This window comes from Daphnia carinata, chromosome 3, assembly GCF_022539665.2.
Source record: "Daphnia carinata strain CSIRO-1 chromosome 3, CSIRO_AGI_Dcar_HiC_V3, whole genome shotgun sequence".
Lineage (NCBI taxonomy): Eukaryota > Metazoa > Arthropoda > Branchiopoda > Diplostraca > Daphniidae > Daphnia > Daphnia carinata.
Window position 1 is genome coordinate 1759931 of NC_081333.1, and position 17179 is coordinate 1777109.

The 17179-nt window shown below is 40.6% G+C and overlaps 2 protein-coding genes across 3 annotated transcripts; one reads left to right on the plus strand and one right to left on the minus strand.

The window, feature by feature from the left end:
* Positions 1-609: 609 nt before the first annotated feature.
* Positions 610-10727, minus strand: LOC130693482 (prostaglandin E2 receptor EP1 subtype-like). Its single transcript, XM_057516631.2, has 9 exons — positions 10573-10727; positions 8572-8718; positions 7660-8426; positions 6347-6667; positions 4651-4784; positions 4446-4504; positions 3952-4355; positions 1625-1874; positions 610-1386 (listed from the first exon to the last, which is right to left on the minus strand). The coding sequence occupies exons 3-9, from the start codon at positions 7840-7842 to the stop codon at positions 1256-1258; spliced, it is 1482 nt and encodes a 493-aa protein (XP_057372614.1). The 5' UTR covers positions 7843-8426; positions 8572-8718; positions 10573-10727; the 3' UTR covers positions 610-1255.
* Positions 10728-11835: 1108 nt separating this feature from the next.
* On the plus strand, positions 11836-16800 carry LOC130693477 (structural maintenance of chromosomes protein 4-like). Of its 2 annotated transcripts, none has more exons than XM_059494537.1 (13): positions 11836-11964; positions 12049-12641; positions 12731-12942; positions 13011-13197; positions 13259-13753; positions 13820-14044; positions 14118-14447; positions 14511-14712; positions 14785-15053; positions 15122-15388; positions 15448-15707; positions 15783-16047; positions 16112-16800. In XM_059494537.1, the coding sequence occupies exons 2-13, from the start codon at positions 12081-12083 to the stop codon at positions 16769-16771; spliced, it is 3933 nt and encodes a 1310-aa protein (XP_059350520.1). In that variant the 5' UTR covers positions 11836-11964; positions 12049-12080; the 3' UTR covers positions 16772-16800. The 2 variants fall into 2 exon arrangements, with proteins under 2 accessions (XP_059350520.1, XP_057372608.1); XM_057516625.2 differs by having other exon boundaries at positions 11859-11981.
* The last annotated feature ends 379 nt before the right edge of the window (positions 16801-17179 follow it).

Consider the following 17179-nt stretch of genomic DNA (forward strand, 5'->3'; position numbering starts at 1 on the left):
GCCACGCACGAGCAGTATCGATCAGCAGACGACCACAGAGAAAACAGAGATACGAAACGAGAAACCTGAAAGAAAAAACAAAGAATTTTGCGATGCTAGCGCTTTTCCAACTAGGTCCGAAACTGCATTCTCCCTACAGCTATAGTAATGTCTTTCGTATCCTTTTATTCCGAAAGCTGCGTACATGAAATCGAAATCTTTTCGCTAGATGGCAGGAAACTGCAGCTACAAATCTTTTTTTTTTCTACAGATGTTGCAAAGATTCGCGAAACGTTGTTTATATATAAAACCTGTATTTATAAATAATGTGACTCCTGCTTTCGTTTGTTTTTACAACAAGGCCCTCCTTAGTTGTGCTATCATGCCACAATGACGGTCTCGTTAAAAGTAGCCATTGGCCGGAAGTTCTCTGGCAAAGGAAGGAACCTGAGTTTATCAGATCTTCTTTGAATCGTGACGACGAACAATCCATCGGTCATGTATGTTTGAATTCCAATGGAAATAATAAACGGCCGCCAAGCCACGATTGGTATTTCTAGCGAGTAGTTTCTTTCCCTTTTTTTTCACTTTTTGCTACAGGTTTTATTCACACCTCTGCTGGAAATTTCTTTCAGGAAAAAAGGTGTATAACTTCTACGTTCACTGTTCAACGAGAAAGACACGTTTCTTTTTCTATTTTTTATGCGAGTTGCTGCAATATTTTAGGCAATAATTGCAGCCAGTCGTGTTAGTTATTTATTCCGTTTTATTTATTTATTTTTTGTTTTTGTTTTGTTTTTCTTCATACTAGTGGGATAGATGCAGTTTATATGCGCTTGTTCGGGAGGGATTTATTTACGACTTGGGGAAATATTCGAAGCGTTAAAAACTACAGCAAAGTACACACACTCACACACACACACCAGTACGACAGACACACACACACTTTTGGAAAGAGTGGAAGAAGGGAAATGTTTGGCGACAATAGACGAGATTTTGTCCTTTTTGTTGTTATTTTGCTGTTTGCGGAGTAAACCAAAGACAAATAAGAATGCAGATAAACAAAATAAACAAAAACAACAGAGAGACGGGTCAAAAGACAGTTGGTATTTTTTTTTTTTTTTTTTTTCTTTCATATAACCAAGAAAAGAAAAAAAAAAGAACAGGCATATCACACAGTGATCCGCTACTCGGTTTTGTTCTGCGAACCGGTAGAAATAATTACAAGCATATTACTAAATAATGCCCTAATGTATACTCTTTTGTTTCAAACCGGCTATTCTTTGCTGACTATGGGCAAACTGTTATCTTTGTCGGCTAGAAGAGTTTTGAGCGGAACGTAATCTCGATCCGGCACGGCTGTCGTCGTCTGCGCCTGCATTCCGTAGGTTGCAAGGTCGCCGCCGACTAATCGCAAAAGTAAAAAAGAAAAAAAAAAAAAAAAGATAAATAAATAGAAAAAGGTCGAAAAAGAAAAAAAAGGGACATCACCATAAATAAAAAATAAAACAAAAAGAACAGAATGCAACAGAAAGAGCTAACAAGTTGTTGTCCCGCGTTCATCGTACATGTAGGACGACCTTAACGGATGCAAAAAGGTAGTCTTTTAAGTCTAAAAAGAAAATAGTCAGGGAGGCTAGTTCACCTGCCAACTTGGCCTCGTCCTTGGTTGCCAATTGTGAGGCAAGTGATGTTTCTTGGCGATTCATCTTCCGGCAGGGCCAGCAGCGGGACGGATTGCAAGCGCGACAGCAACAACTTCGGCCGCATTGGCCTCTCAACAGGACGTAGATGAACGGGTCGAGTACAAAGTTGAGGGCAATGCAGACGTCGGCCACTCGAAAGAAGACTCGCTCTTGGTGATTCGGATCGGCTAAACCAACCGGAATGGCCACCTATTGATTTTAATCAGCGATAATTTGCAAAAAAAAAAAACAGAAAACAAAAACAATCCATTATATAACGGATAAAAAACTTTCTTTTTTTTTTTCTTCTTAAATTGAACTCAACGGAACGAAAAAAAGAAAAATACAAAGATTGTGCAAACAAGAAGAGGATAATCGGTTTGATTCTATAAAAACGTTGCCGTTGTGATGGTGATTGATTTATAGCATTAAAGGGCTCTTTATCACACTACATCGCAGACGTTTCAGTTAAGGCCAGAATTTGTTCCGTAGAGTAAGCCGCAAACACACACATCGAATGTTCCGTGCCGAAAAAAAAAAAAAAAAGGTTCATGCAACATGGCCATTCTTGTTCACCCATAACGATGTCGTGAATTTGAATGCCACACGAAGCTGCCCCGCCAAATGAAAAAAAAAAAAAAAGAAAGAAAAGAGTGTCTATTATAATACACCGTGGAGGCCCGCAGTCTCTCAGGTTTCAACGGAGAAAAGGCATTTCTGACAGCTCGAACGAAAATCAAAAAAAGAGAAATAAGGAATTACGTATGCGGCCCGACCATCATTCTCTATCAAGAGAGAGGAGACTATCTTCGGTGAGCATCGCTTTGCCGCAAATTTTCAATGGCAACTTGATTGAAGTTTCAATCCCCGCAAAGCATTTCGTGTGTTGCAACTGAAATATTCCACGTCAACAACAAAACAAACTGATAACCAGTCCTGACTTTTCTTTTTTTTTTTTTGTCTGACTTCCGATTATGGTTCGGTTGTTTGGTTCCCATTTACAATATTAAAATGGGATTTCAAACTAAGAAAGAAAAAAATAAAATAAAGTAAGAGGAGACTGTCACACTTGCCCTGGGCCAGTGACTATATGTTCGATAGCATACAAGTTTAAAGGCCTGACATCGAATGAAGTGATATACGGCAATCTCTCTGGCACATGATACCACGAAATCCCCTCCGATCTTCCCCTACAGCATGACAAAAAAAAAAATGAATAAAAATAAATAAGAACGTACGAAAAAAAAAAAAAAATAAATAAATAGAGCCGAGACATTATAGATAAAATGTAGCCGAGTCTCTCACGCCGGACATCCGATACCACCGAAGCTTTCACGATACATTGAAAATCAATTATATATACATTCAACCCAGCAACACATAGAGCCCGTGCGGAACGATTTTTTTTTTCAAGAAAAAAAAAGAAAGAAAAAACGTTTGGCTTCGATACATACATCAGCCTCGTGTGCACATTCATGTATTTATGCTCGTATGTAGAGGTATAAATAATAGAAAGAAAAAACGGGGGGCGCTCTTCCATGACAAGGCGATCACGAAGCAGCAGCAACACGATAGAGGTCATTATGCATACAACACTTAAAGCGAGGGGGCTTCGAGCTTGTACGACTTTTCTAAGCGTCTGGCGTCCTTGCGCTTATGCGACTAATGGTCACGGTCGTCGACGGTTGACAGAGGCCAACAGTTGGCCTCTGATATAGTTTTCTTCTTCTAAATACTAAAACAGCATTGAATGTATACCGGCTGTCACGATGAAAACGTGAAACCTCGCAATAAATTACCGAACGATGGCTTTTTATCTGTGTCGCCTGGCCTCTAACGTTTTGGCTGCGGACAAAGTGCCGCGTTCGGGATACCCAATATTCAACTCTCTCTCTATCCTTTTTGTTTGTTTTTTCTCTCTGTTTTAATCAAACACCACTCGAGGTTGATGTAACATTATTTACTCTTAAAAGAAAAGGGAAGAAAAAAAAAAGAAGCAAGTCTCTTTGCATATAACTGGGACGGGGAATGTCGGTAGACAAGGGCGATCGGTTTCGGGACGAAAATGCCGCTATTCTGCGTCGAACTCGAGAGCTACTATTAAGAGTGGCACAATTTTTTTTTGTCCTTAACTTTACGCGTTCTAAAATGGAAGGGACATACGATACGTTAGACCTGATCCCCATGATGAGGCAGTTAAATGTTTATTAGCCTACATCAAATGTCTGCCGTGCGATGCGCACTGACATGGATATAAGGATGACTCTATTTTTTTTGTGATTCTTACTAATTGCGGAATCCAGCAGAGGACGTAAAAAATGCAGAGGACGGCCATCAAACGGGCGAATTTGATCTCCTCTTGCGTCTGGTGATTGGTACCGTGATGTCGGTGACGTCGTCGCGACGCTGAAGAACTGGCCGAGGAGTCCCTTTGTCGGACGCTCAGATGATGGCGACTCGTCGAGCTGTTGGAGAACGAACTGTTGTCCAGCTCGATGCTCTGACGCACGGAGAACGAGTCGTGCAGACGGTTCGTTTGTTTGTCCCTTAACGGCTGATGTTGATTTCCGGTGGTGGGCATTTCGACCGGATAGCGGGTCAATCTGCGATTGCCGCTCCGACGATTCATCTGGTAGAGCGCCTCGATTACACCGAGATTGCACGCAACAATCAGGACGCACATGGTCAAACCTAAGGGCAACGCACATGCATAAAAATCAATGACGTATGTCAAAATGATTTATTTAAAAAAAAAATTCATTTCAAGGTGAGTTGGCGCACCGAAACCGAACCAAATGTAGGCGTAGGCGATGTCGTCTGGAGTCGTACCGAACCGGTATCTGTTTTTGTTTGTTTTGTTTTTTTTTTGCGTTTTTTTTGCGTTGCAAAATTGAATCAAAGAAAACAAAATCAATCAATCATGACATGTTGATACACGAAAACAAAAATGTAAGCCAAATGCGCGCTTTTCTTTATTTTTTTTTACCTGGTACATCGCTTCCATCCAACTTGGGACGTGTCGTAGTAGAGACCGAAACCGAAAAACGGCAAACAGGACAGTATCGTGACCAGAATCCATAATCCAAAGATTGAACTCTGAATCCGGCGATATGTCACCTTCTGTAATGTTTTTTTTTGTTTTGTTTTGTTTCAATTTTTATGATTTCAAAAAAATAAACAAAAAAGAAAATCAATAAGAAAAATCACGTATTGTTATCAAAGCACATATACACAGCAAACACAGTGCTGGGATTTGCCTAATGTTTTTTCCCCTTTTGCACGCAAAAATAATGCGTATAACATATCGTTTAGCGATTACATTGTTGTATAGTGCTCGTATCCATTACCGGTGGTGTACAGACGCACAGCGTGGAATACCAAATCGATTTGCGTGTGTTCTCCTATTCACTTTCAACTGCCTTGTTTTACACAGTGGGTAACTACAGTTTGTACAGTAACGGATGCCCTGTTGTGTTTTACAACAGGCCATCGGTTTTCGGCCCTCATTTGACAACAAGAAGAAGCTGTACAAAAGTCTGCCACACACATGCTGTATTGTTTTTCCCCTTTCCGCCCCGATATATATGTGTGTGTGTACTTGCCAAAGTCTGTGGGGTCCGACCCGGCGCTTTTATATACCAATCTATAGACTACCTTCACTATATAGACTGATTGAACGTATAGGCGGATCGATATCGTCAATGATCTTCGTCGACATCTAAACCGGGCATAGAGCAGTATAAAAGACGCTTTTAAAATCGGTTTGATGTGCCCGGGTTTTTTTCTTTTATAGACAGACGGCATTGAGCCAAATTTACTCTGGCGGAAAAAGAGCTAGCAAATAAATTATGATGATTTTTTTTTTTTTTTTTTCAAAGGTGGTCTTTTTATGTAGTTTAAAAAAAGAAGAAGAGGTTGAATTCTATCACCATCGCGAATGATGTATCAGTTTTTTACGATTCATCCAACACCACTAGACGATTACTTTGTATATAGATCTCGAAGGACGCACAGAAGCGGCCAACTGCGTTTGATGAATGAAGATTCTTTTCAATTTTCATGTTGTCGTTGTTTTGTTTTGTTTGTTGGTTCGAGAGAGGAAAAACTACTCGTGTCTGCATAATGGCAACACATATATCTCAGTCTGGATAACACGCACCTATTACGGGGAGGTCAGGCCTAAATATGGATTGCGCCATATACTCGCACGGGGCTGCATCTATAATAACACTAGCACCCCAACTTGTGTGTGTGTGTGTGTGTTCTGTATTACGTCGGCAAAGAAAAAAAACAACAAAAAACAAAAGACGAAAAGCATCAATTTGACCCTGACTATAGAGGCAATAAGCTTTGAAGAGAAAAGAGGGCATGTTCAAGTTGTTGCCGCATTCTCAGCCGACTGGCCCATGCTGCTACTACTATACTACTATACACTATCGTTATCGATAAAAACTAGTGTGTCTATATTATACGTCGTACCTATCTATTTTTCTGCCCAATTGAAAAAAAAAAAAGTTTGTTTCTGGCCTGGCATAAAATGAGCACCGTTTTATGCACAACACACACACGAGCGGCAGGGTAGCCTATAGTATATATTTAAAGCACTATAATAACAGTCTGAGCGAATCGGCTTGGCTCGATGCCTCTGCATGTGTGTGCCGGTATTATCGATATACGATTACCGTTTGATAGACGAAAGGTTTGGTGAGAGCGAACCATCGCTCGACGGCCATGGCCAAGGCGACGCATCCCGAGCCGAGTCCGAAAGCGCGCCAAAAGACGCGGACGCCGCAAAAGTACGGCGTCAGCACCCATCTGCTGGGCATGTAGAGTTGCAAGTGCATCTGGATGGCGCTTCCCGTCACGGCCAGTAGGTCGTTCCACGCTAGGCACTTGAGCATCAGCGTTTGACGCTTGTTGCGCGCCGTCTCGTTCCGTCCCAACATGATCAGGGCGCCTACGTTACCAGAGATGCCGAACATGTAAAAGACCGTCAACAGCGCCTGTTTTGTTGTTGTTACATAAACAAGATTGGAAAAAGAAAAAAAAAAGGGAAGAGGAATTTAAAAAAATAAATAAATAACATGTCAGTTTTTTTTTGTTTGTGCTTCTTTACTCGTTTCCGCCCTTCATATTTTTTTCAATTACGATATACTAAAGTGAAAGAAAGCTCTTGCATTTTTTCCCGTAGATATTAGACGGAACCGGCATCATTAGTCAAGAATCTGCTGTCATTGCAAATCTAATAATTCTCTTCGCTAACGTCTTAACACAGGCAGTTTGTGTATCGCTGAGGAAGCCGAGCTCCCATAATGTCTGATACACATGATTGATGATCGCTTGAGCCAGGACTCACACACAGGGTGCACAAGCGAAATGCTTTCAAAAATGGTTATGCTGGCCATTGTTTTCTATCACCACCATACACGTCTAGGGCAATGTGCCGGACCATTCCTACCAATCAGTCTTCTCCTTTGCGGAAATTGAAGCCAAAAGCAGCGAGAGAGAGAGAGAGAAAATGTAGACAATAACAAAAGCAAAAAAAAAAAAAAAAAAAAAGACATGGACAAAAAAAACAAAAAAAACAAGGGCATGATAATATATATATCACGCAAAAGAACATCAAGAAAAGGCAACAACAACAACAACAACAAAAAAAAAAAAAAAAAGACGAACGAGTTGCTGCTCTTTCTTAGTGACACGATTCCTCCCGACTGTTCGGACTTGACCACCCAACCACTAATTTATAGCTGCCGATAACGTACAGCAAGAAAACGAACGAAACAAACAAAAAAAAGGAGAAAGAAAACAATGAGAGTGGTTGGTCCGTTATGTGCTAACACATCCAGTACGTCTTTTTTTATCCCGCACGTGTCTCTTTATATAGCGTGACGGTGAACTTGTTCAGTGAACTTATAGAGGTGCGCCGTAAATAAGGTTTTTATGTGACAACGATGATCCTTCGGTGCCCAATTAATTTTCATGATGGACGTACCTGCACGGATGGATTCAAGTGTCGAACGCTGCTGACGTTGGTGACGCTGGTGATGCTGCTGACGTTGCTGGCCGTTTCGTTGCGCGAAATCACAAACGACGAAGCGATCGATAGAAAGTCAGCCGCAGCTTCAGTAGCCGACTGGAAAACATTGTCGTTCTCGAGGAGATCCTTCGTATCCATGGTGATTTGGAGACACTCAAAACAGCTGAGAGAAGGCACAGTTTTTTTCCCCGCTGTTGGAGGTTATGTTTTTAATGTTCCCCCCCTTTTTTTTTTTTTTTTGCGTTTCCTTTCGCTATTTTTTTTTCCCCGTGAGTTGAACTGAAGGTGTGTCGTCCATCAACTGTCGCGCACTCCGCCCACTCTTCAATTGAGCACCCCCCCGCTTCGCATCTGCTTCTTCTTTTTGCGCTTTCTGCGAAGAAGAAATAGCTATCAAAAAAGCTGTAGCGGGTGGATGTATCGCGAACCACTTTTTACGGGCCAGCCATCACATTAGCATCCAGCATATTTACGCAGCGAGGTGCGCTCAACTTTCAGAACGTGCGGCTCTTTTCTTTTCTTTTTTTTTTTTCTTTTTTTGACTATTATTTTATTATTCGTCGCTGAAGCGCCGAGGTTGTCGTCGATATATGAAGAATTTTTTTTTATTCGTCAGTCACTGACGATAGGGTACATACATATAGAGGAAATGGACGGGAAAGTGTTTGCTTGGTTCCTTATGTATTTTTGGTTGGCTTTGAATTGACGTCTTTTTCTTTTCTCTATAGGTATAACGCGAAAATAAAAAAGAAAAATAATAAATAAATAAATAAATAAAAAAAAAAGAATAGAAAAAGAAAAAAAAAATCAACGCCAAAAAAAAAAAAGAAAGAAAGAAACGCTTTGATTGCCAAAATTGCTGCTGACTTTCTTTTAACAACAGAGGCAATCGCTAGCTATAGCGGCAGGACAGGACGACGAGGAACGGCAGGGCTCATTTTCATTGGGAAAGATTCTAATGCCGTTATATTGTCCTCCTTGGCTGCAACATCGCTCCGACGTCCCCCGCACATCCTAAATAAGGAAAACAATGTAGATAAAAAGTGTCCCTCAATGTTGCGTTTTTTCTTGCGCGTACGTGTGTACGCGCAAATTCTTTTCTCCTTTTTGTTTTGTTTTTCCTCTAAATTAGCGCTAGTTTTTTTTTTTTTTTTTGTCCTTTCAATTTAAAGGACTTATGAAAATATGGTGCGATACCATCATCGCGGTAGATGTCCGCTTATTAGCATCGAATTCGATGCAAGCGCCTTGTACCTTTTTTTTTTGTTTTTTATGCGCTATCCGTTGAAACGAAAAGGGGGGGGGGGGATGAGTAAAAAAAAAAAAAAAGAGAGACGAGTCATTTCATTTTCTCAGTGACCAGCAAACGAAAAGGGAAGCCCATGCCAAAAGGAATTAGTGACGGGCCATTGTGCGCCGCCGCCGTTCGTCGCAATCCCAATGGCGTAAGTAACACCGCAAACGATTTCGTTTGTTATCGCGAGTACGGGAGGGGGGAAGTCTTCAATTTTAGCCGGGGCAAAATGTGTGAGAGCCATCACAAGTTAAAGAAACAAGTCGAAGGCCACATCACTCTAACTTGCCTGTAATCTTTCGCAAACTCAAACTGCTATGCAGGATACGTAGTATATGCAATGAGCCTCTTATGGCTATAAACTAGATGGCTTGGATCGAAGCTCTTTGAAACTAGCCAAGCAAACGGTCAAGAGAATTCAGACAATCGAAATGGCCAAGAAACTTTGTTGTTGTTGTTGTTGTTGTCTTTCCCTTTTTTTCCGATAAAAATGGGGGCTGCGCACATTGGTGGCTCATCAGCACTTTGGTGTCCCCCTTTTTTTTTTTTATCCGGCGCAGACCCCTGTCCACTTTAAATTCCAGGAGCAAAAGGGTGTGACTTATTAGTCACTTGGGCTTTCGAGTGTAATAGATTACGATGCCGCTTTTGCCGACAGGTAAAATAAACGCGTGCAGGTATTATCGTTTCCTTTTTGTTTTCTTTTTCTCATTCCAATTCGTTTTCTTTTTTTTTTCCGAAATGACATAGACCAACTATGCACATAGACTCGGTTAACTCCGTATTTAAAAACACATTCTCGACTAAATATACAGGACGCTGAGAGGCAAAATAAATGGCAGACAATAGTCAGCCTTGTTTTACGCGAAACGAGTAGATCAAAAAAGGGAAGGAGAGTATGTTCTCGCATACGAGATTTGTTGACAATGGATGGATTTGCCATGATGGATCTGTTCATCTTGTCAACTCCTATCGCTTCTCTTTTTTTTTTTTTTTTTTTTTAAGCGTACCACTCCTTTTTTTTCTTGTTGTTTTGAGAGAGAGAGAGAGAGAAAAAGAAATGCTGCTTCCTCTTTTGAATCATGTTTTCGTTCAATCCGGTCTTTTGTTTTGTTTTCGTTTTCCCCCTTACCGCGCACTCCATCTCTCCGTTTGAAGACCACGCGGGACTAAATGATATACGCCATAATAGTTGATTGTGAGCAAACTAGCCACAATGTACTGGCGGTTATTTTTTTTTTCTTCTACAATCTCTTTTTTTTTTTAAGGTTTTTATTTGTTTCTTTTATTTTCAAATAGAGGCAAATCTATTTGAAATTGAAACGGCTCTACACGGCGTATCAATCTAACATTGGAAGCTAGCCGTCGTAAAAGAAAAAGTCATTATGTTCTTTATTGACACTGACGGCCGAGCGAATTGCTATCTCGCTTTCAATGACAACATCCTTCATCTCTTCTGTAAAGGTCGCATCATCCAATCTCTTTGTTGCTTTCACCCTCGAAACCATAAAAAAAAAGTGCATAAACGTAACCGAACGATAAAAAAAAAAAGAAGAGGAGAGAGAGAGACTCACCTCGCACCTCAAGTTGCCATTTGTTCCGTCCAAATGCAAGTCCAGCCGTATAGATAGCGTCCAGCTGAAATGCGGGTGCGCTGGGTCTTTAGTCGTTATTCAAGTCAAACGAAAACAAAACACGAAAATTGTCCAATGTCCCCCCTCCTCCCCCCCCCCTCTCACTGACGAAACAAGAATTAAAAAAAAAACAAAAAAAAACAGCGCACACACACAAACTCTATTTTTAATTTTCGAAAAAGAGTTGGTGATGTAGCGGCGACGCTTATATCAAGCGGCAGTTATATATATACGGAAATAAAGAACTGCGTGTGGGTGATTTTATTTCTTCTCGCAACTGGACGTCTGCCCGAAGAAAACAAAAAAGGCACACAATAACAAAAAGAAAACTAGCGAAAACGAATAGTAGTAGCACGAAATACAGAGAACAGCCAACTGAAGCTGAACTGGGTAGAAATCTCCCGCTATATACCGCCCAACCCAGCAACAACCAGCGGCGCGACGGCGATATCGGCAGCACCTCCCGAGCCCACCCAAAAGAATCGGCCCTTTTCGGCCATCGAGCAAGAAGCTCGCACTGCGCCCCATACCCAAATGCTCCCAAATTGACTAAATCGCAATGATGAAACTTTCAGCGCTCGCCACCGATAGATCAACGTGCCCTGTCTGGTTTATTTTACTGACGACATGCTGGAAGTCGTTACAGTTCCCGCCATTGACGAAGCGCTTATCTGCTGTCATCAGTAAGACGTGAAAGACTCGACAAAAAGGAGAGATCCCTCCACCCTGTTTTTGCCGAAATAGGATACAGATATTCTAGTACCAACGACATGCTTCGTCGTTTGCATTCAAGAATAAACACGCTTGCTCTGACTCTCCAATTGAGAATTCCAAAAGATTTCCTTGTCGACTTTGTGCGGATTGGCTCCAGTGATCTATCACTCTCACCAAGATTACGCAAGATTGATTCCGTTCTCACCTCGCAAACCGAGAAAAAGGTGTCATTTGATCATATCGGATTTCCTAGACACTTGTGACACTTCCAATTTTTTTCAACCGGCAAGTTTCTCTTTAAAATGTCATGACCATTAGTTTGCGTTAATTCATGTATGCCACAGTTCTTTTAGTCATTCGTGATAGACTCGCCAGGTAGCTTTTGAACGCAGAAGCTAATTAATTAAGTTCTGATTTAGAAGCGAGACCGGAACGAGAGTGGTACACAGTATGTATAACCGTCGCCAGGTGGCACCAATTCGAATCCACAACAACGGTTTAGCTGTCTGTTGCAATTTGGCGCGAAGCGTCCGTCTCTAGGGTTCTTCAAGGCTTGTTTTTTTTTTAGTTTCTTTCTAGTTTTATTTTACCTTTACAGTGTTCAGTTTCAACGTATTGGTAATTGTTCTTTGAAAGTAACACACTTTTGTGAAAAATTGACGAAGTTTTGCCTGTAATAATACAGTGCTACTTTTCTGACAGATTCCTAAAAACAATAACAGTACATAAACAAAATGCCACCTGGAAAAAACAGACTAGTTAGCGAGGAACCTGTGGTAGAAAAACGCAGGAAAAAAAGTCATGAACCTACAACTGACCAATTAAAAGATCCAGATGCTGATGTTGAATCAGAAGCTGAAGATGTAGAAGAAGACGAGTATGGGGATGCTGGAACTCGTATTGGAGGTATATACATCCCACCACGCCCAACCCCAGCATGTACTATGGATGCCAATGGACCACGGCTGGTTATCACTCATATAGATAACATCAACTTCAAAAGTTATGCTGGAAAACAAGTTTTGGGACCATTTCACAAAAGTTTTACCTCCATTATCGGACCAAATGGCAGTGGGAAAAGCAATGTGATTGACTCTATGTTGTTTGTGTTTGGATATCGTGCCCAGAAAATTCGTTCAAAAAGTGTTGCTGTACTTATTCACAATTCTGAAAACCATTCAAATGTGCAGAGTTGCTCTGTAGCAGTGCACTTTCAGTTGATTGAAGATATTAATGACAATGATTTTACTGTCATTCCCGGTTCACAATTTGTGGTGGCCAGAACAGCTTTTAAGGTAAGGGTGATTAATATTTTTTTGAGCCGTTATGTTTGTCCTGAAATCATTATTTGATATTAACATGCATCTCATTATCTTATGTTCAGGACAATTCATCATTTTATCAAATTAATGGAAAGCGTGTCCAGTTCAAACAAGTTGCCAAACTCTTGAGGAATCAAGGGATTGATTTGGACCACAATAGGTTTCTCATCTTACAAGGAGAAGTAGAACAAATCGCTATGATGAAACCGAAAGCCCCAAATGAACATGAAGGCGGCATGCTTGAATTTTTAGAAGATATTATTGGATCATCAAGGTAAGCAATAATAAATTTTTACAAATTTAAGAACATCATAATGTTCCTTTTTTCTGTTTTGCCAAAAGGTATAAAGAGCCCACCGAAATTCTTAGCCAAAGGGTAGAAACGCTGAATACCCAAAGGACCGAGAAGCTAAACCGCGTTAAGCTAGTGGAAAAAGAAAAAGACGAGCTCGAAGGGCCCAAAAATGAAGCGATAGCTTACATTAAGTTAGAAAATGAGCATGCTCAACATAAATTCAATTTGCAGCAAGTAAGAATAAGTCATGCAGTCCACTTTCTTTTTTTAAAAATAATTTTTTTTTGTTTCTTAGCTTTACCATCACCAAGCGCTAAAAGTTATTGCCGACAGCGAACGAAAGAAAGAACAAGTGAACGAAGAAATGGGTGATTTGAAAAGCAGACTGGAAGAATTGACAAAATTCAAAGCTGAAAAGAACAAAGAATTTAAGGAGTGCTCCAAGGAATACGAAAACGCCCACGAAAAGCTCGAAAAATCGGTCGCTAAAGTTGCAAGTTTGATCAAGGAAGATGAAAAAATGGTTGAAGATTACAAGCTCATTAACACAAGCCGTAAAAAAGCCAAAGAAACAATCATCACTGAAAAAGCCAAATTGGAAGAGTTGAATAAAATTCCTGAAAAGAATACTAAGGAAATAGAAGAAATTGAAAAAGTGTTGGAAGACTTGGAGAAGAAAAAAGAAAAGGAGGAGAAACATGTCAACGAAATTATGGCAAATTTACAAACGGAAACCCAAGGACTTCAGGACGAAAAACAAAAGTTTGAATTAGAATTACTTCAACTTAAAGTAAATTGAAAGAATTTTTCCCGTTAAGTCCATAAGTTTACCAGTTTATTTTGTTGCACAATATAGAAAGCGGTCAACGAAACGCAGGCCCAGATGGACGTAGCCCAGTCCGAATTGGATATCTATCTAAGCACCGAGAAAAAAGAAAAGAGCAACCTTGACTCGATGAAAGAACAACTTGAAAAGGTCTCCACAACTTCTACAGAACGACGTCGTCATCTTCAAGAACTCGAGTGTAACCAACCTAAATGGGCAAAGTCTCTCTCTGACAAACAGTCTGAATTACAAAAGGTACAGCTTGTATAATTATTTTTTATTTATTTTTAACTTTAAAACATTGAAGTTTCATGTTATTGTGTCATAGATCACAAACGAAGATGCCCAGAAAAGTGAAGAACTTAGAAATATTCGTATCAGGCTGGAGCAAAGCAAATCGACTTTTTCTGCCAACAGTAGTCGGGGACGCGTCCTAGACAGCCTAATGGAGCAAAAACGCAAAGGAACGTTACCCGGCATCTTCGGACGTTTGGGTGATTTGGGGGCTATCGATGAAAAATACGATGTGGCTATATCTACGGGATGCGGTTCGTTAGACCATGTCCTTGTAGACACAGTAGATACTGCCCAAAAATGTATTCAGTACCTGAAACAAGCCAACCTGGGAAGAGGCTCCTTCCTTGCTTTAGAGAAAGTGGTTAGTAATATACATTTAGATTTTATGCTTGTTGGATACAATCATTGAGTATTATTATTATAGCAACACCTGATGGATGCTGCCAATCGTTCAGTTGAATATCCGGAAAATGTCCCTCGTCTTTATGATTTGATTCGAGTCAAAGATGAGCGTGTCAAACCTGCTTTTTATCACGGAGTACGAGAAACACTCGTTGCAACGGACTTGGATCAGGCGACTCGCATTGGTTATGGACGTGTACGGTATCGCATCATCACATTAAAGGGTGAGCACGAACCTGCAATATTCTTTTTTTCCTTGGAAACCTCAATTTAAACAAGACTTTTGCGTTGTTTAGGCGACCTCATTGAACCGGCTGGAACTATGAGCGGAGGAGGCAAAACTTGTCTCCGTGGGAAAATGGGCCGCAATGTGACTACGGATACCTCAGGTAGCGAGGTGTCGGCCAAAGATATTTCTTTAATGGAAGAAAAGATGCAGAAACTCAATGAGGAATGCAGCCAATTGCGTCAGAGAAGGCAAACTCTTGAAGATGAATTGGTGGAATTGACGAAATCAACACGAGAAGGAACCACCAACCTTCAAAAATGGAAAATGGAAATTAAGGTAAAGTGTTAAAGAAGAGGGAAATATTAAGCAATGAACTGTTATTAAACATATTTGTATTGATTTAGGCGTTAGAGGAACAGCAAAAGGCATTAAAAGAACAGATCAAGATTCAAGAGACTAAAGTAGCTGATTCAATGGCAGACAAGAAGCGAGTCAAAGCAATGGAAGCGGCCATCGCCGAGAAACGCAAAGATTACGACGCGGCCACTGAAACGGCATCGAAAATTGAGACGAAAGTCCAGAAGGTCCACGCGAAAATCATGGAGTTGACTGAGGGTAAAATGAATAAAGCCCGAGAAAAACTAGACGCTGTCACTAGCCAAATTGCAAAGGTAATGCAAATACGAAATCGGCACCTTCGTTTTCACTGACTTAAAGAGACGTTTTATAGCTCAGCACAGAAAAAACCAAACTTGGTGTGGCAATCAAAACTTCAGAGCGCAATTCAAAGAAGTCTCGAGATAAAATCGCCACTCTGGAACAGGAAGTGAAAGATGCCGAAAATGAATTACGCCAATTGCAAGAACGGCGCAAAGAAATCGAAGAGGAAGCTATGAGTGTTAAAACTTCACAAGAAACCCTGGAAGCAATTGAAAAGGAGATGAAACAAAAGTTGACCACGTTCAAAACTGAGCTTGACGCAGCCCTTAAGTAAGTCATCCATTGCACCTGTGACATTTCAAGGTAAAACTAAACCCGTAATTCTGCTCGATGTTCTGTTTTCAGAGAGGAGAACAAAGTTCGAGCCGAGAAAATTGACTACGATCAGAAAATGGAAAAATTTGAGGAAGCTATAGCGTCTCATCGAACCAAGGCTGAGCATTGGAAGAGAGAAATGAGCAAAATTAAGCTTCAAGCGATAGACGGAAATCCGGTCCCCGAACTTAAGCTTATCGCAGAGGAAGATATGGATGCAATAAGAGTAGATACGTTTCAGAATCAGATAACCAGAACTGAGGCAGAATTAGCAAAAATGTCGCCTAACTTACAGGTAAAAACTATTTCAGTTAATCCTTTCCTATTTCATAACCGTGGGTCGTTGGCATATTGTTTAGGCTATTGGCGATTACAGGAAAAAAGAGGAAATCTACTTAGCACGAGTTGCCGAACTTGACGATGTGACTCGACAGCGTGACGAAGAACGAAAGAATGTCGACACGCTTCGCAAGGCTAGGCTAAGCGAATTTATGGAAGGATTCGCAATTATTACTACCAAACTGAAAGAGCTCTACCAAATGATTACTCTGGGAGGAGATGCTGAACTTGAGCTGGTCGATTCGCTTGATCCGTTCAGTGAAGGTATCGTTTTCAGCGTTAGACCACCTAAAAAGACCTGGAAGAATATCTCCAACCTATCGGGAGGTGAAAAGACGCTTTCATCATTGGCTTTGGTTTTCGCACTTCATTATTACAAGCCTACACCACTTTACGTCATGGACGAGATTGATGCAGCTCTCGATTTCAAAAATGTCTCCATTGTGGGGAACTACATCAAAGAGCGAACTCGCAATGCACAATTCATTATCATTTCTCTTCGTTCCAATATGTTTGAGCTTGCAGATCGGCTGGTAGGCATCTACAAGACACACAACACTACCAAATCGGTGGCTATCAATCCTAATACAATCGAAAAGCGGTCGGATATTGAAAACAGTAATCCTGCTTCAAATTCTCAAGCAAATGCCACTCCTGTTTCTACGATGACTGTCGCGTAAAAAAATAATAAAATTTCTTATTTTCCCCATCGTTTTCTCTTTTGAAAAATTTGACTATTTTACACATTCGAGTTCCAACGACCGAGGTCTATAGGTCAGCCCAAGGTCGGCAGCAGAGCTTCGAAGGATAGTTTAACCGCGATGTAATAGGGAAAGTGGCCAAGCGCGAGAGAAAGAAACTGGCACCTTTCGTTTCAAACTCGTATAAGTTGCCGCTAGATTCTCTAGCAGTTAAGTGCCCCCAGTTTAAGTGGTTTAGGTTATTAAGCCTAAATTAAATTAAACAGTGAACACAATGCAAATTAATCCGTTGACGCCAAAAAATTAAGTAATTAGCATTATTCGAGAAAGTTGCCTAAACTGGGATTTGTGTGTATGTGTGATTTGTTATTGTATTTCTTTTACGTC